We start from the raw sequence: 21,778 nt of genomic DNA on the forward strand, positions 1-21,778 counted from the left end.
CAACTTGCTTGACTGGAAAGAAAACAAAAGTATAGAAAATAAACAAAACAAAACAAAACAGCAAGCACAATATTTATGAGACGCCAACCATTTTCCAAACGACAAAATTCAAATACAACGGACAACAACAAAAAAAAACAAAAAAACAAATCCAACTGGAAAGCAACTGGATTGAAAACCTGACACCTGTGTGTGTGTGTGTGTGTCTGTGTGTGTGTGTAAATAGCAACACATGCAAATTCATTTTATTTTTCACCAGAACCAATTGCGCACAGAATGCATTACCGCCAGAAATTAGACATTGAAAATACAGAAATATTCAATAGACCCAACACATATATTTTTGTATGTTTCATGATGGATTTCTGAATTTCTCAGTAATGAAAAAGAACACATGCAAATTCATTTCATTTTTCTCCAGAACCAATCGAACACAGAATGTCTTACCGCCAGAAATTACAGGCATTGAAAATACAGAAATATTCACTTCAACAGACCGGCCACACATATTTTTTTGTGTTTCATGAGGGATTTCTGAATTTCTCGGTGATGGGCCTGTAGAGACTTTTTGCAAAAAAGAAAAAAATATGACCCGAAGAACAAGACCTTACTTCGAAAACAAATAAATGTGGACTGTAAATTTGCAAACTCCCAGGTTTGATGAGTTTTGACAAGATGAGAATCATTTTAATTGATCGATGTAGACCGAAGGACTAGAACTCAGGTGGTTTGCTGGTTTGGATAAGTAAGTGAGTAAAGTAATTGATCGACATTTGAAGGACGAGTTTTCTGGTCAAAATTTACAATACATGCTTGTCCAAAGTGTGAGAGTCTACCTTCTCCCTGCTATTAAGCCAACATATTGACTGAACGCCGTAGGCTATTATATTCGCGATGACTGCATTGGGTATTCTGCCTCCATGAGATTTTACTGTTATTTATATATATATATATATATATATATATATATATATATATATTATATATATATATATATATATATATATATATATATATATATATATATATATATATAATATATATATATATATATATAGCTGAGTTTGTTAGATTTGTCGGAAAGTACTTTGCGATAGACTAGCGACCTATCCGAAGGATAGCAAGCAATTGCTATAGTCCTTTTCACGCTATAGAAACTGGGATAAAACTCTAGCTCCATGGGCCGAAAGGCTCTGAAGGACGACTTTAAGTTTGCATTACATGGATAGATCTGATTTGAAAAGCATTTTTAAAAAAATTATAAACAGGACTTAAACTTCTTGACCAAAAACTTCAACCAGTATACATACAGTGGTCCGAATCTCTGATACTCATTCCAACAACAAACAATTCTCTATTGAAACCAGGTGCAAAACACAAGACATTTTCTTTCCACACATGTTCAGGCATTGCAAACTTCATTTGATAACGCCAAACGACAAGAGCAAATGAATCAAAATAAAGCGAAGTCGAACTGAGTTGGCTTATGCAGCAATTATAGTTATGAAAAGAACTAAAATGGGATGAAAAAAAAAAGAAGAAAAAAAAAAAGAGAAGAGACAAAATTACACCAACCCTTCAAAATGTGAAAACTCTCAAGCAAGCAAATTTTAAGATTCTCAGATGTTAATTGAATATAGAGTTAATGAAAAAAGTCCTTCAATATAAAAAAATAAATAAATACATGAGACGGTAAAGAATTCTTCACATTCAAAATAAAAAAAAAACAAAACAAAAAACAACAACTGAGGAACGCAACTGCCAAAAGTGAAAAGGATTCCTGTACAAGTGACAAATAAAGCACCAATTGCTAATAATTATTTTTTTAAAAACATATCAAAACAGACAATGACCAAAAGTGAACAACAAGTAAATAAAACCCAAAAGCAATCGATACACAACGTTATTCAATAGTATTGCTTGTAAGGCTACCATGTGAGCTACAAGAAAACTCTTTAACAATTGTAAAAATTAACCAAAAAAAAATATTAAAAAAAAATAAAAAATAAGGAAGTTCATTTTTTTTTTTAAATTACAAAAGAAATTGATAAAAAAAATAATAAAAACCAAAAACAAAAACTACCAAATCCTGAAAAAACATACTATGTATAAATTTACATTGGGGCATAGGAGGTGGAGTGGGGGTGGGTGGGTGGAGGGTAAATAATACAAAGAAAATAAAAAGAGTTATAATAAATAGAGGCTCTACAATTTTGCTGTTCTAATCACTGCCGGGCACAAAAAGCTTGGTGGGAAAATTGGCTGGACTTACACAGCTGAACAAAAATAGGCGTATTGAAGAGATTTGAAAAAAAAAATTAAATAAAACGATGCATTCAGGCGCGTAGGCAAAGAAGCGGTTTTGATACAAATATGTATATAGTATATTACAAGATAGGCATGAATATTGTCACGGAAACATTCCAAAAAAAAAAATAAATAAATAAAAAAATTAATTAATAAATAAGAGAGAAAGAAAATTGAGGTCAAGTTTTAAAAAAATAGACTAAAACCCCAATAAAACAAAAGGTTGCTGGGAGACGTAGTAAGGTGGACAAAATGAACAGTGAAGGAAGGAAGGAGAGAATAAGAGAGAGAGAGAGAGAGAGAGAGAGAGAGAGAGAGAGAGAGAGAGAGAGAGAGAGAGAAGAGGAGAGGAGAGAGAGGAGAGAGAGAGAGAGAGAGAGAGAGAGAGAGAGAGAGAGAGAGAGAGAGAGAGAGAGAGAGAGAGAGAGAGAGAGAGAGCAGGGTTTGAACATTGATTTTGTAACTTGATTTTAAAGAAGAAAGCAAGAATGCTCATTTCGATTGATAAACAAATTATATGTAATACAACAATGGACTATGTAATGGGTTATATCATTAGCTATGTTCTTAGAGTAAGCTTTTCCCGTGGAATTATAGAAGTAGAAGAAATGTTATTATGGTTCAATACTGTTAAATAAGAGAGTACCTATAGCTAACCCAGCTACAATAATTTTGTTGAAACATGATAGAACAAAAAAAAAAAAACCAACCCAAAAACATACACGACTAAAAACTCAACGAAGCAGCTGATTCTGATGTGGAATCCAAAACAAAAAGGGGGGACAACCAATTATTATGTGCTTTTTTTATAGCCGTATTGAAAGCAAGATGTGAAAACAAGGGAATGAATGAATGAATGAATAAATGATAATAACGACTGCGGTTAATGAAATAGTACAACTCACAACAAATCAACTCTGCTTAAGACAAAATCTCAACTCCCATGGTTCCTTTGGGAGAGATTTGGATTATTTTTCTTCTTTTCCTCTTTTTCTTTTAAACATCATTTTTTTTTTTTTTTTGGACAGAAATGGAAAAAAAGCAGAAGAACAAGAATACATAGCGTTGAAATAATTCAGCTAAACGATTCATGCATGCGCAAGTTCTTTTTTTCTTTTTTTTTGTTTTACAAAGCGATAAAAGGTGTTAGACAATAAATTCTTGATGATTTTAAACACAAAATAATACAAGAAGTGTTAACATGAATGAATGCTATTTTTGGTTTTAGCGTTAGGAAGAAATAATGACAGCTGTTAAAAGAATGTTCCAAAATAAATCTTATTTTTCCTGAAGGGAGCAGAAAATATGAGGACAGCTAGTTGATCTGAGTACCCTATGACCTATTTAAGAGAGAGAGAGAGAGAGAGAGAGAGAGAGAGAGAGAGAGAGAGAGAGAGGAGAGAGAGAGGGAGAGAGAGAAGAGAGAGAGAGAGAGAGAGAGAGAGAGAGGAGAAGAGAGAGAGAGAGAGAGAGAGAGAGAGAGAGAGAGAGAGAGAGAGAGAGAGAGAGAGAGAGAGAGAGAGAGAGAGAGAGAGAGAGTAATGTACAGAATACATGTGACAGATTGAACAGAGTAGTGAACTGCTGGGACCTCACAGTGAAATTGAAACGAATAAGAAAAGTCTTCAGTTACTGCCCTTTATTTACAGCACATATCAGGCAATTTAAAAAAAAAGGGTTGATTTAAAGAACTAAAAATACAAAGGCGAAGTACGCCTTGCCTTGTCTTAGTCGAGAGTTGAAAATTCCCAATTTCCCTATCAAAGCATTAAAAACCTCCTATAACAGACAGACAGACAGACAGACACACACAAACACAAACATATAATAAAAGAAATGATTCAATACATGAGAAAATGACAACCCTAGACAACAGGATGAATAATTCAAGAACAACAACAAAATAAAAAAATAAATAAAAGAAGAAGAATATTTCCTCCCAAAATCTTGTCACTCAATTAGCATGATAGACAGTCTTTGTATTGCAAATAGAGATTCAATGATATGATTCAGATAAAGCTCTTCTCACTATAGGATAGGAAAGGAATAGGAAGACTAAAAAAAAAAAAGACAAAATAAAAGACGTCTGCCATTTGTTTATTGAAATTCAAACAATTCTTTTTTCTTCTTCTCTCTTTTAACGTGTAAACAAAGAACCTGCGAACCAGACAGGGCACAGGAAAAGGTGAAGAGGGAGGGAGAGAGAGAGAGAGAAAGAGAGAAAGAGAGAGAGAGAGAGAGAGAGAGAGAGAGAGAGAGAGAGAGAGAGAGAGAGAGAGAGAGAGAGAGAGAGGAGGAGGAGGTGAGAGGTATATAAGTAGACAGAAAGGTAATTAGATTAAGAAAGAAAGGGGGGGGGGGGGGGGGGGGGTGGAGGTGGAAGGGCTGAGATTGTGATTGTGTGTGTACACATTATTCTGTTTATTATCAATGTCTCCCTTTTATTTAACTTGAAGTGATCATTGCAATTATTTTATGAATAAACACGAAAATCAAAATGGAGGCGACCTATCGGGAGCATCAATAATAAAAGGTTAGAAAGAAAGGGTAACCGAGGTGGGAAAAGAGGACACATAGAGAGAGAGAGAGAGAGAGAGAGGAGAAGAGGACAGAGAGAGGAGAGAGAGAGAGAGAGAGAGAGAGAGGAGAGAGAGAGAGAGAGAGAGAGGAGAGAGAGAGAGAGAGAGAGGAGAGAGAGAGGAGAGAGGAGAGGAGAGAGAGAGAGAGGGAGAGAGAGAGAGAGAGAGAGAGAGAGAGAGAGGGAGAGGGAGAAAGAAAGAGAGAGAGAGAGAGAGAGAGAGAGAGAGAGAGAGAGAGAGAGAGAGAATGTGTTATGTGTATGTGATGACTTAGAAAAACACAATCATAGACAGAGAATGAGACATAACAAATGTATACAGTCCGAATTATGGACAGTTCCATAACAGCACACAATACATAAAACAAAACAGAGATGATTTAGGGAAGTAATGACGAATAAAAATGGATGTAGAAGACATAAATGGACAAAAAAATGTATCCACAGAGAGAGAGAGAGAGAGAGAGAGAGAGAGGAGAGAGAGAGAGAGGAGAGAGAGAGAGGAGAGAGAGAGAGAGAGAGAGAGAGAGAGAGAGAGAGAGAGAGAGAGAGAGAGAGCATGTGTACATGTATTACAACTCGATTGATTTTTTGACAGCCTATTTTTGTCAGCAACGCAAGTCCAACGTATCAAATAACCATTTTAATCGAAATCTTGTTGCAATACCGGAGACTCAAAATTCATTTTGTTTTTCCGCAATAAAAAACATTTCATTTTTCTTTAAAAAACTAAATTTCTCCATTTTTTATCTTAGTCTTCAACACTCGACGACAATATGCCTAATTTACAAGAAAAAAAATTTACTCTAGAAAAATAATAATTTCGATAACCAAAACAAATGAGTGACCGAGGTCTTTTTTCCTCTTACTGATATTGCAACAAGATCTCGTTTAAATATCATCAACATTGCATTATCTATAAAATGAAAAAAAAAAAAAAAAAAAAATTAATAAGAAAAATTGAACCAGAAAAAAAATATTTTCAAAGTTGATATTCATAAGTCAGGAAACACCAATTGCCTTGCAAATACACGCTGAAAACAAAAATACTGATTAATCATGTCACAGGAAAGAAAGAAGGAAGAAAGATCTGATATAGACAACTTTTCCTTAGTACGCACCCTAGCTCAGATGATAAATATAGTAAACCTGTTTTAAACCGCTGCATGAACAAAACAGTAAACCTGTTTTTAACTGTTGCATGAGCAATACAGTGAACATGTTTCTAATCGAATTTAATATATCCGACCGAGGTCTACTGTCAATGAAGTAAACGTCTATCCTCTCAGCTGTCAGGGTGGCTTGACCGTGCACAGATCAATTTTTTGGCAGTTTCTTTCGGGAGCTTTCTGCCCTTTGTTAGCTTCCATTGTCTGGTATAAACATATTTTGTTTGGAAGGCTCCAGAGAATTAAGAATGAAGATTTTATTGTCTGTTAACGTTATTGCTATAAAGATTGCACATACATTTCCTTTTAAAACTACGTTAATCGATGAATTACTGGATCCGGGCAGTCTGACAAAAATTAATTATTTCCACAATGTCATGTGCTATTAGTTGGAAAGAGGGGTAGACAGACAGATGGAGAAATAGAGAGAGAGAGAGAGAGAGAGAGAGAGAGAAAGAGAGAAAGAGAGAGAGAGAGAGAGAGAGAGAGAGAGAGAAGGAGAGAGAGAGAGAGGGAGAAAGAGAGAAATTCAATAGTATTTTAATGCAGATCTATAGTCTTCTCCTGTAACCAATTTATAATGATGTCGATGTCGACCTTAAAAACAAAATATTCTAATACAGATGCTGGGAGTGGAATCTGAAAAAAAAAAGAAGTGTAGACTTTGTCCCAAATGCAAACCTGTATAGTATGTGGCAGCCGACAAAATTATCTGAACTATTTTCACCGTACGCAAGGCACCTTTAATCTTTTAAATCAATATGTTATATATAAAGTGCATAATGATGATGACAAAAATTGAGGCGATATTGTCGGATATAAATCCAATCCAACGAGTGTCAGACATTTTACAGGTCTGCAAATGGACTAAAAGTTTACAGGACAGTAAAAGACCACGACATCATGATGATTATGGTAAAGATGGTGATGATGAGAATGAAAATACAACATGGTTTTCACAAATGGTAGAAAAGAAAGTTGTATTGACTTGCACAGACTTTCATCTTATCCAGAAAATTGCCATTACAACTCCTTTCACTTGTTTTTGGAGTTTGTTTTTTCTCTTTAAAAAAAATTCTAATCTTTAAATAATAAAATAATCATGGGGTACAATCTGGGACCAAATACAATTAATTCAGAATACCGAGTGAATGTTTCATAGTCACAAATTTCGGTGAAATAAATAACCAATACTTTTGATGGGTAGTTAAACCGCAAATTGAATGAGAAGACATCTCTTGTTTTTCCCAATTTGGCTTTCAATCTAAGCAGTCAAGACAATGTTTAGTCTGCAATAAGCCACCCTTGGCAAAGATAAAATAACCAACAAAATTTTGTTTTTTAAAATCACTTCTCTTCATTGTATTTTTCTAAAAGGAATATTCCAACGATTAATTAAATTTTTAAAAATGGTTAAATGGAAGCTGATTCTGCAAATTTCTACTTTCTTTTTACCACGAGTGAAACGATTTAAAGGACAAAATTCATTGATAACGAATATAGCTCTGAATAAGATGACATACTATACGGAATACAAGCTGTTGCTTTAAACATTTCATTAAAAATATATATATAAATGTACATAATATCATAAATAGATGTAAAAAAAATAAAACAACAACAAAACAAAAACAAAATTCATCATAACAAATTTGATTTATAAACTACAACAGCATATCTTAATAAACCAAGCCAAGCAAATCACAATGCCAGTTATTAAGTCAAACTAAAGGAGAAATAGAATACATGTATATTTTTGTTTAAAACAAAAAATTAAAAAATTAAATAAACAAATAAAATTTAATAAAAAGTGTAGAACTTTTTTTTTTTTTAATTTTTGTCAATAGGCTTTTTTATCTGATTATGAAGCAGGAAAAAAATATAAACAAAAGGGAAGCTACTGCGCTTTCACCCGACAATCTGTGGACTTTATCCGTTAGAAAAAAAATATATACAGAATGACAAGCGGCACGAGAGATCTACGTTTCTACTTCCTCCACCTTGGTGATGTGCAGACATTCTGGTCGTTTTGCGTCAATCCATCCATGTTAATCATTTACGTGTTGTCTTTACGGATATGAAATCATAGAAAATTGGTATTTTATTTAGATAGTCCTCTTAAATATCGCATTGATAGGTAGAGCTATGACAGGGGAGAGGAATGTTAGAACAGAAATAGAAAATGTTATGAGCGAGCACTGAAGGTTTGATCGCAAGTTGCTGTGATGGCAAAAGAGAAGAAGACGCTTGAAAAGATTTAGAGAAAGATGTCTGAGGTGACATAATATTGAAGGAGATTGATGGATGGATTATATATGAGACCACTTTGATGGAAGAAAACAGAAGACGGTGTGTTCTTTAATTGAGCCGGCCAGTGCCAAAGTGGCTGAAATTAGAGTAGAGTTGAAAAACATGAAAATAAAATCTCTATCAAACTGAAAACAATCGGACAGCCTGTTATGCTCTGTCTGTCTCAAGTCTCAACGGACACCAAAAACATTTTACTTGTCATTGCCCCAGCATGGCCAGTGTATTTTATAAGTCGATTCTTATCTCATCTAGAAAAAATTTATTCCGATTAAATCTTATACCTATTTGATTTCAATTAAATCTTTTTAAAAAGTGATCAAAATTTCAAAATGAAAAATCAAAATGAAGATTTTTGAAAAAAATGTACATAGAAATATAATATATAAATAATGCATAGAGAACATCAACGTAACATTCCACGCAAATTGGAAAGTTTCCTTTCAGAAATATTGAAATATATTTAATATGTAAAGCATTATAATACATCTGACTCATGCGGGGACAATTGGCTTTTAGAAACAAAATGAATAAATTGTAAAAAATAAATAAATAAATAAATCAATTTTGTAAAAGTATGCGATTGTGTCTGTTGTAGAGTTTATCAGATAGAATGTGATTCAGCTGTCAGGTGTGTAGAAGTAAGAGAACATGGATGGGTATGTGATGTCTGTGTAATGGTCTACTGAGGACTACTTCCAGTTATCCTTTTAAATTTATTTTCATGTTTTTGTTACCGAGTTAGTAACATATTTTATAAATCAGGTTTTGGATGCCATGTTCTTTTGGTTTTAACACTCAATTAGTAAATGACAAGGAAATATTGGGAAAACTGTATAGAATATTTGTTTCCTATATTTGACGATTTTGAGAACAGTTCAAACAGTTTATTTACCATTATTTGTAAATCCAAGTTATGGGTATTAGGCACCCTACTTACTAAAATTAAGGATCAAAAATGTTCTCTAGTCATTTCAATGGAAGGTGTATCTTGGTTTGTAGGATTTACTTCGACTCAAAATGAAAATCATCGGCTCGATGCTGGTCTGAATGTCAATATCCACTTGTCAATACATCCCATTTTCACACTGACAGGCATGGTATCCTATCTTAATTTAGATGAAAGAGTGTGTGTCTACATATAGAATTAATAAAACCTATGACAAGATACTATCAAGACTATAAGCCACCTAATTGTTTTAATCAAAACTATTCAGTGGAAACATGATATCCGATTCCATAGAGAAGTGTCTGTTATACCATCACACTTATCGACAACACTTACTTGTAACAAGAGTGGTTGCTGAATTAACAGTATTCCTTAAATAACAAAATCGAAACTTGTGTAGACTATTGTGATAATGATGAGGTTGATGATGATGACGATGATGGTCTATGGATGAAAAAGTGAATTGATAGATCGATGGATGGACCAATGGACGGATGGACGAACGAACGAACGAACGGATGGATGGACAGGATGAATGAAAACGTTGAAAGCATGAAGCAACATAAGCCTAAAGCATGTCTAACACAAACAAGACTTTGACTTGTTTTAAACAAAGTACACACGATGTGAGGAATGACTGCAATGTCTGTAAAACATAACACGTGTGTGTGTGTAACGTGTAAGAGAATAGGTCAATAGACCACAAAGTTTGGGGGAATTTTGATGTATTTCATTATCAAACCCTATGGTTTTATTATAATAACATCACAAGTAAATTTGTGAACCGTAATCTCTCTAAAACATTGTGCAGCCTATGTCCAAGGTAGACAGATAGAGGGAAACCGTACTAACCATTGAAGCATTGTTATATCAGTTTGTTTTTGTTGTTGTTATCTATGAATAGGAATGTTGATTTAAGTCCCAAATAACCTGGTTACAAGTTAAAGACGTCTTTGATTAAACATGGAAATTAAGAATATTTTCAATCTCTGAATAACATTGCCCATGATGTGCATCCAGCACGCTTCGTTATTCCATCAGTGTTTGCGTATCCTAATATCCGTGTCCAAATCCTAGGATTGAAATTTCTTTTTGTTTTCATTTAAATTTTCTGATTTCTAATATTTTAGGCTCTGTTTAGGCTTTTTGTAAAACAAGCTTAATGAAGTTGAAAAATGAAAATGATAATGATAAAGCCATATTGTAAGCAGTATGGAATTTTCATGTTCTTGAATTAATCTCATTATGGATATCTCACTATTCTAAGCTATAGTTAAACTGGCGGAGTCAAAAGCATATCATATCCCTATCATTCCTTCATATCTAAAAACGATTTAAAGAAGAAAAAAAAATCAACAAAGTTTTAATATTGGTATTTCTGATCGTGTGCATGTTTTATACCCCAGAAAAAAAAAAAAGGGGGGGGGGGGGGGGGATCTCTGTATGCAGGTGAATGTTGTGTTGTGCACTGCGCGAATTGTCGTGTTAAACATTTGCTTCAGGGTTTGTGTTGAATGCTATGGATGATTAATGTAAAATATTTCCAAGGCAAATGAATTACACGCGTGTTTCATTGTAACAGTAACATGACACATACCACATGACAAGAGAAATGAAAAAAAAAAAAAAGAATTCTGAGAAAATAAATACATGAGTCACTTCTAAATAAGCCATGCATCGGATGATAAAAGCAACACGTACGATGACATCATAACATGATCTAGCAAAAAGCAGGACAAGGCAGAGGTGACATGTGGACGCCCCAGGCAGACAGCCAACTAGCCAGCCAATCAGAATTAAAAGTGGGCGTGTATAAGCCTATAAAAAAACCAGCCTATCGGAACAAAGAAACAATGGCAGCAGCCAATCAGAGCACGGAAAGAAAATTTCATGATGGAGAAACAACCAATCAAAGTAAATAATTAAGCTTTCTTTAAAAAAAAAAAGGGGGGGAATTAACAAGGCTTTTTTGTTTTTTCTTCAGCCATAGAGACAAGCAAAGAACTCAAAAGAAGACAACGATGCCCGAGTGATATAGAAAATGACATAGGAGCTGGGACTGATAGGCGACCAAAACTAGTATCTTTATTTTCTTTAACTTTTCCTTGTTCCCACATGTTCCAATAACAGCAGAAAAAGGTTACACTTAACGTGGACAAGTATATATATATATATATATTTAATTTTAATTTTTTTTTTATCCATGTGTAATGTTCTGTTAAGACATTATGAGAAAAAAGATGTAAGCGTGTGAAGACTCAGAACAATGGGTGATCAGTATGTAAATTGGAAAAAAAAAATAGAGAGAGAGAGAGAGAGAGAAAGAGAAAGAAAGAGGGTGGGAGGGGAAGGGAAGGGAGAGAATATCATCTGTCTTTAATGGAAGAGTAATGAATATGAGATGAATAATAAACAAACAGACAAAGGACTTGTTGAAAGCAGCAGAGATGAGGAGCGAATCAAAATGAGGTAGAGCAGCAAGAGCGAGGGGCCAGGGTGACTTGACACAGTCGGTCCAACGAAACAATCTTAAGTCACCCAAAAAAACAAAAAAAAATTTAAAAAAAATAAAAAAAAAAAAAATAATAATATATATTATTATATATATATATTATATATATATATAATATATATATATATATATATATATATATATATAATATATTATAATATATAAATAAATAGAAATGGGAGATAATCTTGGATAAGACGTTTTAGACATAGCACTTGAACAGGACAAGAGTTACGGCTGGACAAATCAAGAAACGTGATATCCCTACAACGTGTAATGAAGAGAGCAGCAATGATAATGTGGATGAAATGATTTAAAACAAAACAAAAAAATTTAAAGAAAGATCTTCTTCTTGTCAAAAGAAGAATTGTAACACAAGCCAGCCAATCGAGCTTGTAGTTAGAGACAGGGCTCTCATGGTAGCGATAAGAGATTGAATGAGTGGGTTGTTGAATGAAGGGGGGGTGAAACCATTCGCCCCCATGGATGAGTGGCCAGACATTGTGAGGACCAGACAGACAAAACACTTGACAATTTGCCACGATAATCAATAATATTATCCACAATAATTTCAATATCTTTGAAAACAAGACAAGACAAACCATTAAATCAAAATATAATATATATATCGAATATTCATCAATTTTTAAAAAAAATTGGTAAACTGCCTTTTGAGACGTTGGACAGACAGAGAATAATTCATAAAAGAAAGTGTGCTGTGTTGTATCAACAGTCTTATTATTTGAAATGCTCAACAATTCCTATAATATGATAAACCAACCTCATCCCCACACACTCCTTCGCTCTCTATTTTTCTTTTGAAATAAAATAAAATTGACCAATTCAGCCGAGCAAAAATGACAGAATATGTAAAATTTTTGGAAACAAAAGTTGAGGCAGTCTGATTTTAAAAAAATTTTTATTTCTGTTTCGTGCTTTTATCTTACACCAGTACCTGCTCCCTAATTTAACACCAAAACAAGACATTTTTACATTTTGGACAGCTCTTATGAATCTTAATACTCCAGATGAATTAAGGTTGAACAACTACAAACGGAGACAAAAAGTATTCACTTGTCAAATGCCATTGAAAACAGAAGTAAATGTGATACAACTGATGGTGTGATATCAGAAGAAGCTTCCAGAGAGGTTCTGTCGGCAATCAATAGCAGACATTTTTCATTATTTTTTGTTGTTACAAATCAATCCAAATGTGATAAATTTCAAAACTATTCAAAATAAGCGTTCTAATTGGTAACGTTGAACGGAACGTCAAGAAACAAAATGCCACAATCTGCCGTTTTATGGAATGACTTTTGAGTTATATATCTATATCATCTTTAGTTGGTTTAAAGAATTAAAGTAGACAGGGGGTGGGTAGGGATTGAAATATTAAAAAAATGTTGAGCTCAATCATAAAAGCATCTGAGAAAAGAAAAAAAAAAAAGAAAAATTTGATGATCTTATTCTATTTCTATCTGTCTCAAGACAACACAACACACTTTTTGTTTGACTTCAAGCATGCTTGATTTGCCTACCAGTTGTGAATGACTGCAAAAAGAAGAATAGGATGATGGTGGTGGTGGTGGTGGTAATAGTAGTGGTGGTGGTGGTGGTGGAGAGGATGGATAACAGCTAGGACCACGACAGGTTTATGGAGTGAAGTTGTTATGGCTGTTGTAATTGAAGCAGTTGACGCTATTGGAATTGGTGGTGATTGGAGTGGTGGTGGGTGGTAGTGGTAGTAGGTGATGAAGAGGAGGATGAGGAGGATGATGATGATGAGGTAGAGGTGGGTAAAAAAGTCGGACAACAACGCGCGTCAACGTCGTGTACGGCGCGTACCAGAGCCTGGAGGTGGGCGGGTGGATGGAAGTATTTACACGTGTCTCTCGTACACTTGTTCTTGATAAAGTCCATACAGACCGTCACGTGATTGTCGCAGGCGTCCACGGCAATGTGATTGGCTGGGTGGGCGTAGCGACACTCGGACTGAGGACGGGAACAAGTCCCTCTCTGGAACTCTCTACATACCTGTGGAATAGAAGGAAATGTGGGAAGAAGGGGGGGGGGGGGAGAGGATAGAAAGGGATAGAAGAGAGAGAGAGAGAGAGAAAGAGAGAGAGGAGAATGTTAAGCAATGGAGTGAAGCAAGATTGAGAATGAAAAAAAAAAGATGTACCAGTAAACAGAATTGGAATGGTGGGGGGACAGGGGAAGAGATGGGGGAGGAGAAATAACATATTGCATTAGTTGAGTGGATTGAAACTTTTTTAAAAATATTTATATAAATATTTACAAAAGAAAAAAAGATGTAAATTTCATAAGTGCCAATGACATATCAGATAATTTAAAAAAAAAAAAAAAAATGACTTTCAATGTAAATGTTTGGATTGATTCACTGCTTGTCCATTTATAAATAATTATCCCTGTGTGGGCTGGTAGGGAAACAGGAAGCATTTATTGTCAGTCTTCGTGGTCCTGGAAACCATCTCAGTCCAAATGGAAGGGCCGTGCCTTGCCGTGCCGTGCCAGGCCATTGATTGAGTTTGTCAAAATGGCCAGACTATTTCCAAACAATGCTTATCAATTTACATCACGTTTTCAATGGTGGGGTTGGCTTGACGTCATGTCTTCATTTACATGACCCAAGGTCTACAGAAAAAACGTACGGAGGATTGCTTGTCTTTTGTTTGTGGTTTGTTTTGTTTTGATCTATTTATTTCTTTGGAGCCTTGTTACTTTATCTTCACCTCCCACCTTTTTTTCTCCTCCTACTTTTCTACACTATCATCATCATCATCATCAATTTGACGATTAGTCTGCACAACAGCAGCCCTACTACAGATTTTATTCATTTTCTTTTCTTTATTCCTTTTTTTTGCCTGGAAACAAAATATCTTAAGATATATTACGCCACATCGCGCTTGTAGAAATGGCACTTAATACCAATTATAAAAAATAAATTAAACAAAATTTTAGAATATACCATTCTTTTCTTCTTTTGTTCACTTTCATGTATGTTGTCATCAATTTGTATGAATTATTGGCCAAAGCCTAAGATTGAATAAACTTTGTGAAAACTAAAAAACCGCGTCGCATTTCTCTAATACCATAATTGTGATTCGACTCACATAAAAAGGTACATAAGTAGATTGAGGTGTTGAGAAACAAATAAGAACTTTGGAGTTCATTTCTTTTCATTACGATGGAGAATAAAATATAATTTCTGACACTTCAAATAAAAACTCAAAAAGTTCGTCATATTTTTTATCATTTAAAATCTAAATTCCCTTGTCTGGGTATGATTTATCCAGGCATATAACATATAACCCATTTTGATTTATCCAGGCCTATAACATATAACCCATTTTGATTCAGACCTGGAAAATGGCAGAAGGGAAAACAAATGTCTGAAAATGTTTTCAGGGAATATGTCGAATGTGCAACATCAATGTTTTCAGTATGCTTATAAATGGTGCCAATTTGTAAATGATTGTAAAAAGATTATGGCTATATTGTCGGAAATCTTAGAAGAACTGGCCAGACATTTTTCAGGTCTGAAAAGTGGAAGAGTTTGTGAATGGTTTCAGACTTTTCAAAACGACCCTTAATTAAGCTATGCACATTTCCACAACCACTGAATCCATCGAGTGAATCATCTAAAGAAAATCAGGCTGAATACTGAAGCACACCAAAAAAAAAAAATCAAACATGTCATATCACGAATGTATGTACGTTATCCAAAATTTCTTATATTCAGTTTATAACAAAGGTACGATAAAAAAAAAAAAAGAAAGAAAAAAAGTCAAGAAATAATGCCATAAAATGCTACTACAACAATGCAAATACACAAAAGCTAGATTATATAATGACATGCAATTTAAAAATGTTTGTTTTTTTCATACAAGAAATCCATTTGATTCATAAACACCTCTGATGCAAACCTGCCAAGTTGTCATTTTGAACATTTTGAAATTGGCCAAAATTTTTGTCAATTTGATTATTTTATTTAAACTTGTCAAATATACATTTCATAAACAGTAAAGATTTGATATAGGTAGGAAGTGAAATTTGGTCATCTGGTTAAACCAATTTTTGTCAAAATCAATGCAAAATTCTGTGAGATTTTCATAATTGGGTCACTCAGAAAACGAATAAGAACGGTTGGCAGGTCTGCTAATGAATACACGATTATAAAAACCTAGTCAAAGAATAAAACAAATAAAAAATAATAATAAATATTCTGCCCTGTTTCATATGCCTTTCCAGAAAGAAAAAAAATTACAAAAAGTATAGACTACTAAAACAAATCATTTGTGTTTTCCCCTTATCTTTCCTCCATTTAAACTATCTTATAACTATTTCTCTTTTCTCTTTTTTTTTTCTTTTACTAATTCACATAGCAGCTGTGCCATGTTTTACACCCCCTCCCCCCAATAAAAAAACAAAACCAAAAAAAAAAACAACAAAAAAATCTTAATGCATTCCAAGTAACTTTCTGCAATAAAATTTTAAAAAACCACCTCTTTCATTATTTCAATGTGGCTAGAAATCTTTCACTTCATACAGAAATTTTAAAAATGACAACCTTCAATCTGCTCTTAAACATGCCGAATCTTCTTACATCAATATATCAATGTAAGAAAGGCTAGCATCCTATCCAAAGGGTAGCAAGAATTGGCTATTGTCCATTTCGCGCTATTGATAGACTCCTGCTCCATGATGGAGATCAGGAATCGAATATTCATCTCTCTTATGAGTAAAAAAATGACCCTAAGAAGACATATGTCTTAGGAATGCCAAACAGCAGCCTCTATCGTATGGCTCTAGCAAGGACACCAGGCAGCAAGAGGAAGAGATGAAGAGCAAGAAAATCGCGGAGGAGGACAGTTGAGGAGGAAAGAAGCAAAATAGAGTCTTGTATCCTGAAGGGAGACGGCTACGTCTACAGCTGACAGGACAGAAAGCCTGGCAGAGATATAATATGTGTTCATGGACCTATTCTCCACAAGAAGAGATGGGAATAAGAATCAGAATTTTAAAAAATTCCATGAGCCTTATTACTCAGAGAGACTTCTTCTTCTTCTTCTTCTTCTTCAAGTACCAAGTCTGTGCCATTCTTCACATACCAAGTCTGTGCCAGACATCGGTGATCATGGTACACCATTCATCTCTCTGATCTGAGAGACTAGCAACATTTTCATCATAATATCTCATATCAATATACTGTGTCAAAAGATTTCCGGCCACATCGAAATGAAAAAGACAACGGTTTTCAATCATTGCCCGTATATAGAGCAAATAATGCTGCTCAAAGCATTTAGAAATAAATAATAGACATCAAATGGACTGGACTGTAAGCTTTAATTTAATTAACGAAGGCAGATGATGTGGACATTTGGGGTTTCCCCTTTGTCAACAAAAAACAATGAATGAAACACTGAAGACGAAGAGTTTCATTCATAGTGTTTTGTTGACAAAGGAAAAACTCAAAACGTCCACATCTTCTGCCTTCTTTAAATAAATTGAAATGTTCCCTTCCATTTGAACACTGTTACTTATTCTCATTGGCCAGCAACAGTTTGGTTGACCCACCTGAGTAAAATAAGTGGTGGGAAAACTAAGGGGGTCTAGAAGGTGTGTGGTGTGGCTACTGGTCAGGCAATCTCCATTCTCCTGGACTGTTTGGGCCTAGAATAGGGAATGGATGGATGGATTGTTGGTTGGATATTGGATTGGATTGGATTGGGTGCTGGATGGACACCGACATAGTCAATGTGGGTTATAAATCGTGGCATTTACTTTTATATTCCAGAAGAATAATTTAAAAAACAACCAAAAAACTCACATAAATCATTCAACATAAAAAATAAGCAAGCAAGAGAGCAATTTTAAAAAAACAACAAAAAAGCAACGCGATCAACACACTTTCTATAACATACAGTTTTAATTTGAACACACCCCCCCCCCTCCTCCCTTCTATTCAATTCGTCAGTTATAAAAGACTTTATTGATAGGGCTGATATTATATGTTGTTCTAGTTTGACATCTCACTGGTCGTTTTTCTTCATCCTTCCAATCTCATTTACCACCCTTTACCTTTTACACCATTCCCATCTCATTTACCACCCTTTACCTTCTACACCATTCCCATCTCATTTACCTCCCTTTACCTTCTACATTATTCACCCCCCCCCCCCCTTTTTTTTTTATATTTTGCCTTCTACATCATCCCGATCTTATTTACCCCCCTTTTCTACATCATTCCCATCTCATTTACCTCCATTAACTTTTACATCGTTCCCATCTCATTTATCTCTCTTTATCTTCTACATCACCCCCATCTCATTTACCTCCCTTTACCTTCTACATCATCCCCATCTCATTTATCTTCCTTTACCTTCAACGTCATTCCCATATCATTTACCTCCCTTTACCTTATACATCATTCCCATCTCATTTACCTACCATTACCTTCTACATTATTCCCATCTAATTTACATGCCTTTACCCTCTACATCATTCCCATCTAATTTACCTACCATTACCTTCTACATCATTCCCATCTTATTTACCTACCATTACCTTCTACATCATTCCCATCTCATTTACCTACCATTACCTTCTACATCATTCCCATCTCATTTACCAAGACAATCACTTTGCAACCAAAAAAAAAAAGAAAAAAGAAAAAAAAAAGGCAATTTTCTACTACCCCACTTTATTTATGTGTGAAAGTGATAATATTATACCATTTCAACTATATTCTAACCGGATTTGCGGCCCCATGCATAAACCTGATTAAGCCACATATTCTTCTTGAAAAGAGTTTCCTTTCCTAGATTTTTATAGATGGAATATTTAGTATTAAAAGAAAAAACAACAACTGTTATTCCACAAAACTTATTTTTCAATAATAATAATGAAAATAAGTATATTTCAATAGCGTGTTATGTAGAAACGACAAAGCACTTGTCAGTGAAATCTACATTAAATTGTCACAGTTGTATTAAAATGAGGGTTATCAGGCTGCTGGATGGGGGCCACAAAATTAGTGGTATTTTCATTGCTATACCACCAGCATTGCATGAAGCACTTCAAAGCAGCATTACCTACTAACAGCAATTATTATTTTTTTTAATAATAAAAAAAAACACAAACAAAACAAAACAATAAAATAAAATGACAAAGCTAATCTAACAAAACATTGAAATATGGCATTACAGGAAATGGAACAAAATTGCACAACACTTATTATGTAGTATATGAAAAATTCTATATACAAACAGTCGAATGGAATGAAAGCTTCCATCTAATTAATGAAGACAGATGATGAGGACGTTTTGGGTTTCCCCCTTTGTCAACAAAACATGATGAATGAAACACTGAAGACGAAATATCATTCATCTTTTGGTGTTCATTCATCACGTTTTTTTTAATTGACAAAAGGGAAATCCGAAATGTCCACATTATCTTTCCATTTTAAAATTAGATTAAATCTTCCAAAACATTTGACCGTTGTCATTCATTTCTTCAGGCTTCAAGCAGCAAACATATGCATGAAAAATTCTAAAAACGTTGTACATTGTAACGTTCATACATATATCAAGATATTTTTTAAGATTTGACTTAAAATAAAATTTTCTTACAGTTAAGAAGGAAACATGAAACAATACAAGCTGGCGATTGCAACGTGGCAAACCAAAGAGCAGACACTGGTGTAAGATAGAAATCTAAAAATAATGTAATAAATAATGCCAGAAAAAGCAAAAAGAAAAATACAAAGGGAAAAATAAAAGAACCAGCCTGCCTCGACTGAGGATCTGATGTAAGACACAGTCTTTGTCTTTGCTTGAAAAATGATATTTCTTTGGATTGGCAAAGTTAATTAGGCCTAGAATAATCTTGAGAGTGAAAGATGCTGATCAAAACAAAAAGCCTGCACTGTTTGTTGTTCCAGAGGTAAGTACTGACGTAACAACAACCAAATCCATTAAAAAATTACAAGCAATTTACGTAATACCAATAGCAATACCACCAAACAACTTTAATACCAATAGCAATACCACCAAACAACTTTTATACCAATAGTAATACCATCAAACAACTTTAATACCAATAGCAATACCACTAAACAACTTAATACCAATAGCAATACCACCAAACAAGTTTAATACCAATAGCAATACCACCAAACAAGTTTAATACCAATAGCAATACCACCAAACAAGTTTCATACCAATAGCAATACCACCAAACAAGTTTGATACCAATAGCAATACCACCAAACAAGTTTAATACCAATAGCAAAACCACCAAACAACTTTTTAGTCCAGCAACAACGAGATCAAGAACAAGAGGACACGATCTAAGATTCAAAGTGCCGCACTCCTGAATACAAAGCCATGAGGAGTCGTTCTTCCCCTCTTCTATACGCTTGTGGAACAACCTACCACCTATCCTTGTAAATTCAATCACCATGGAACAGTTTAAAGAAAGGCTATCTCACTACTATAAATAGCACACAAATACATCCTGAAGTGTTAAACATCCAGACGCCTACATTTGCGACAATACACTAGAGGTGGTTTGCAAATTAAGAAAAGAAAGGAAGAAAGAAATATCAAGACTCAATGTAAATCAATAACTTCTTCACAACTAAAATAATCAATTTTATCTCTCAAAAGAAAGTAAAAATAACCAATGCCCGAGATTCGATGAAAGACAAACAAAAAAAAAAAAAAAAAAAGGAAGGGGAAAAAATAGCCTGCATGCATTCAAATAAACAAAGGAGTATTTAAGAGGGGGGCTGCTAAGACCTAAATTTTCCTTCTTTCTAAACCACAAATAAAAGTCTTGCTCGCTAGCATTTAAATTTTTTTTAAATATTACAAATAAAACCTGTTCATTCCAACCATAAAAGCATCCTGACTCCCCAAACAATATTCGACAAACAAAGAAACAAGCAAAAAAAAAAAAAACCCAAAAGTATACAAAACGAAACAACTCCCAAAAAATCATGCCTTTCCATTAAATAAATAAACAAATAAATGAATAAATTGATGAATAAATAAATAGATAAATAAACAAAAAAAAAATAAAAACATCACTTTTCTGCCCTGGAAATTTTTATTTTTTTTTGGGGGGGGGGGGGGGGGGGGGCACGGCCAGATATTCAGACTTCAATTGTTCATTATTGAACATTTCCCCTTCGTATGAAAAAGTCTCAAAACCTCAAATGAATAAAACAAAAAATAATAATCAAATAATGACAATATAAAATAAATAAATAAATAAATAAATAAATAACACAACGCAGCTAGGCTCAGCAGGGGAGAGAATTCATCATCAGAATCTTAATCAACCGCTTTTCAATTCAAATGAGATTCCCTACACGAAAAATGGAAACATTCCTCGGTGAAAACAAATAAATAAATAAATGAAATAAAATATAATTCTTAAAACGAATTTTAATTTTCTAATTTTAATTTTAAAATGAATTGCTAGAGAACAAGACCTTGATGTCATGAATAAACTTCGCCATAGGAGAGGAAAAAAAGAAAAATTAAAAAATTAAAACCACAAAAGCTATCTAGGGGTAAAGGAAAGGAAAAAGAACAAAAAACAAAACAAAACAACAACAACAAAAAAAAAACAACAAAAATCAATGAAAGCTGCAGGCACAGTGAGCTTCGGCCATTCATGTGTATGTCAAAAAGACCTTGCAACAATTCCCGTCATGTTTGAAACCAACGATTCAATTATAGACTCAAACTCGATAGTTCTGGAACTTTGACTTTGACCTGATAGATTTACCCTTTAACGCCGGAATTCAATTTCCTATTTAAAAATCACGCCCCCCCCCCCCCCCCCCCTTTTTTTTTTCTTCTTTTTTTTCTAACCGAAATACCAGCACAAGAGATGCGACTCAAGCCTAAGAAGATAGCATCAAA

General features: G+C 34.1%; 1 protein-coding gene across 1 annotated transcript in view; it reads right to left on the bottom strand.

Moving 5' to 3' along the window:
• The window catches only part of LOC144980612 (uncharacterized), a gene marked incomplete at its 5' end in the record, with an annotated part of 156,398 nt that overhangs the window by 20,850 nt on the left and 113,770 nt on the right, over positions 1-21,778 (bottom strand). The window contains 2 exons of the mRNA XM_078928291.1: positions 13,668-13,856; positions 17,421-17,516. Coding sequence (XP_078784417.1) covers positions 13,668-13,856; positions 17,421-17,516 — 285 coding nt within the window. The remainder of the gene's footprint in view (positions 1-13,667; positions 13,857-17,420; positions 17,517-21,778) is intronic.

The sequence above is a fragment of the Berghia stephanieae genome, chromosome 10 (genome assembly GCF_034508935.2).
Source record: "Berghia stephanieae isolate SIO BIC M18660-M18661 chromosome 10, UCSD_Bste_1.3, whole genome shotgun sequence".
In the NCBI taxonomy this organism is placed as follows: domain Eukaryota; kingdom Metazoa; phylum Mollusca; class Gastropoda; order Nudibranchia; family Aeolidiidae; genus Berghia; species Berghia stephanieae.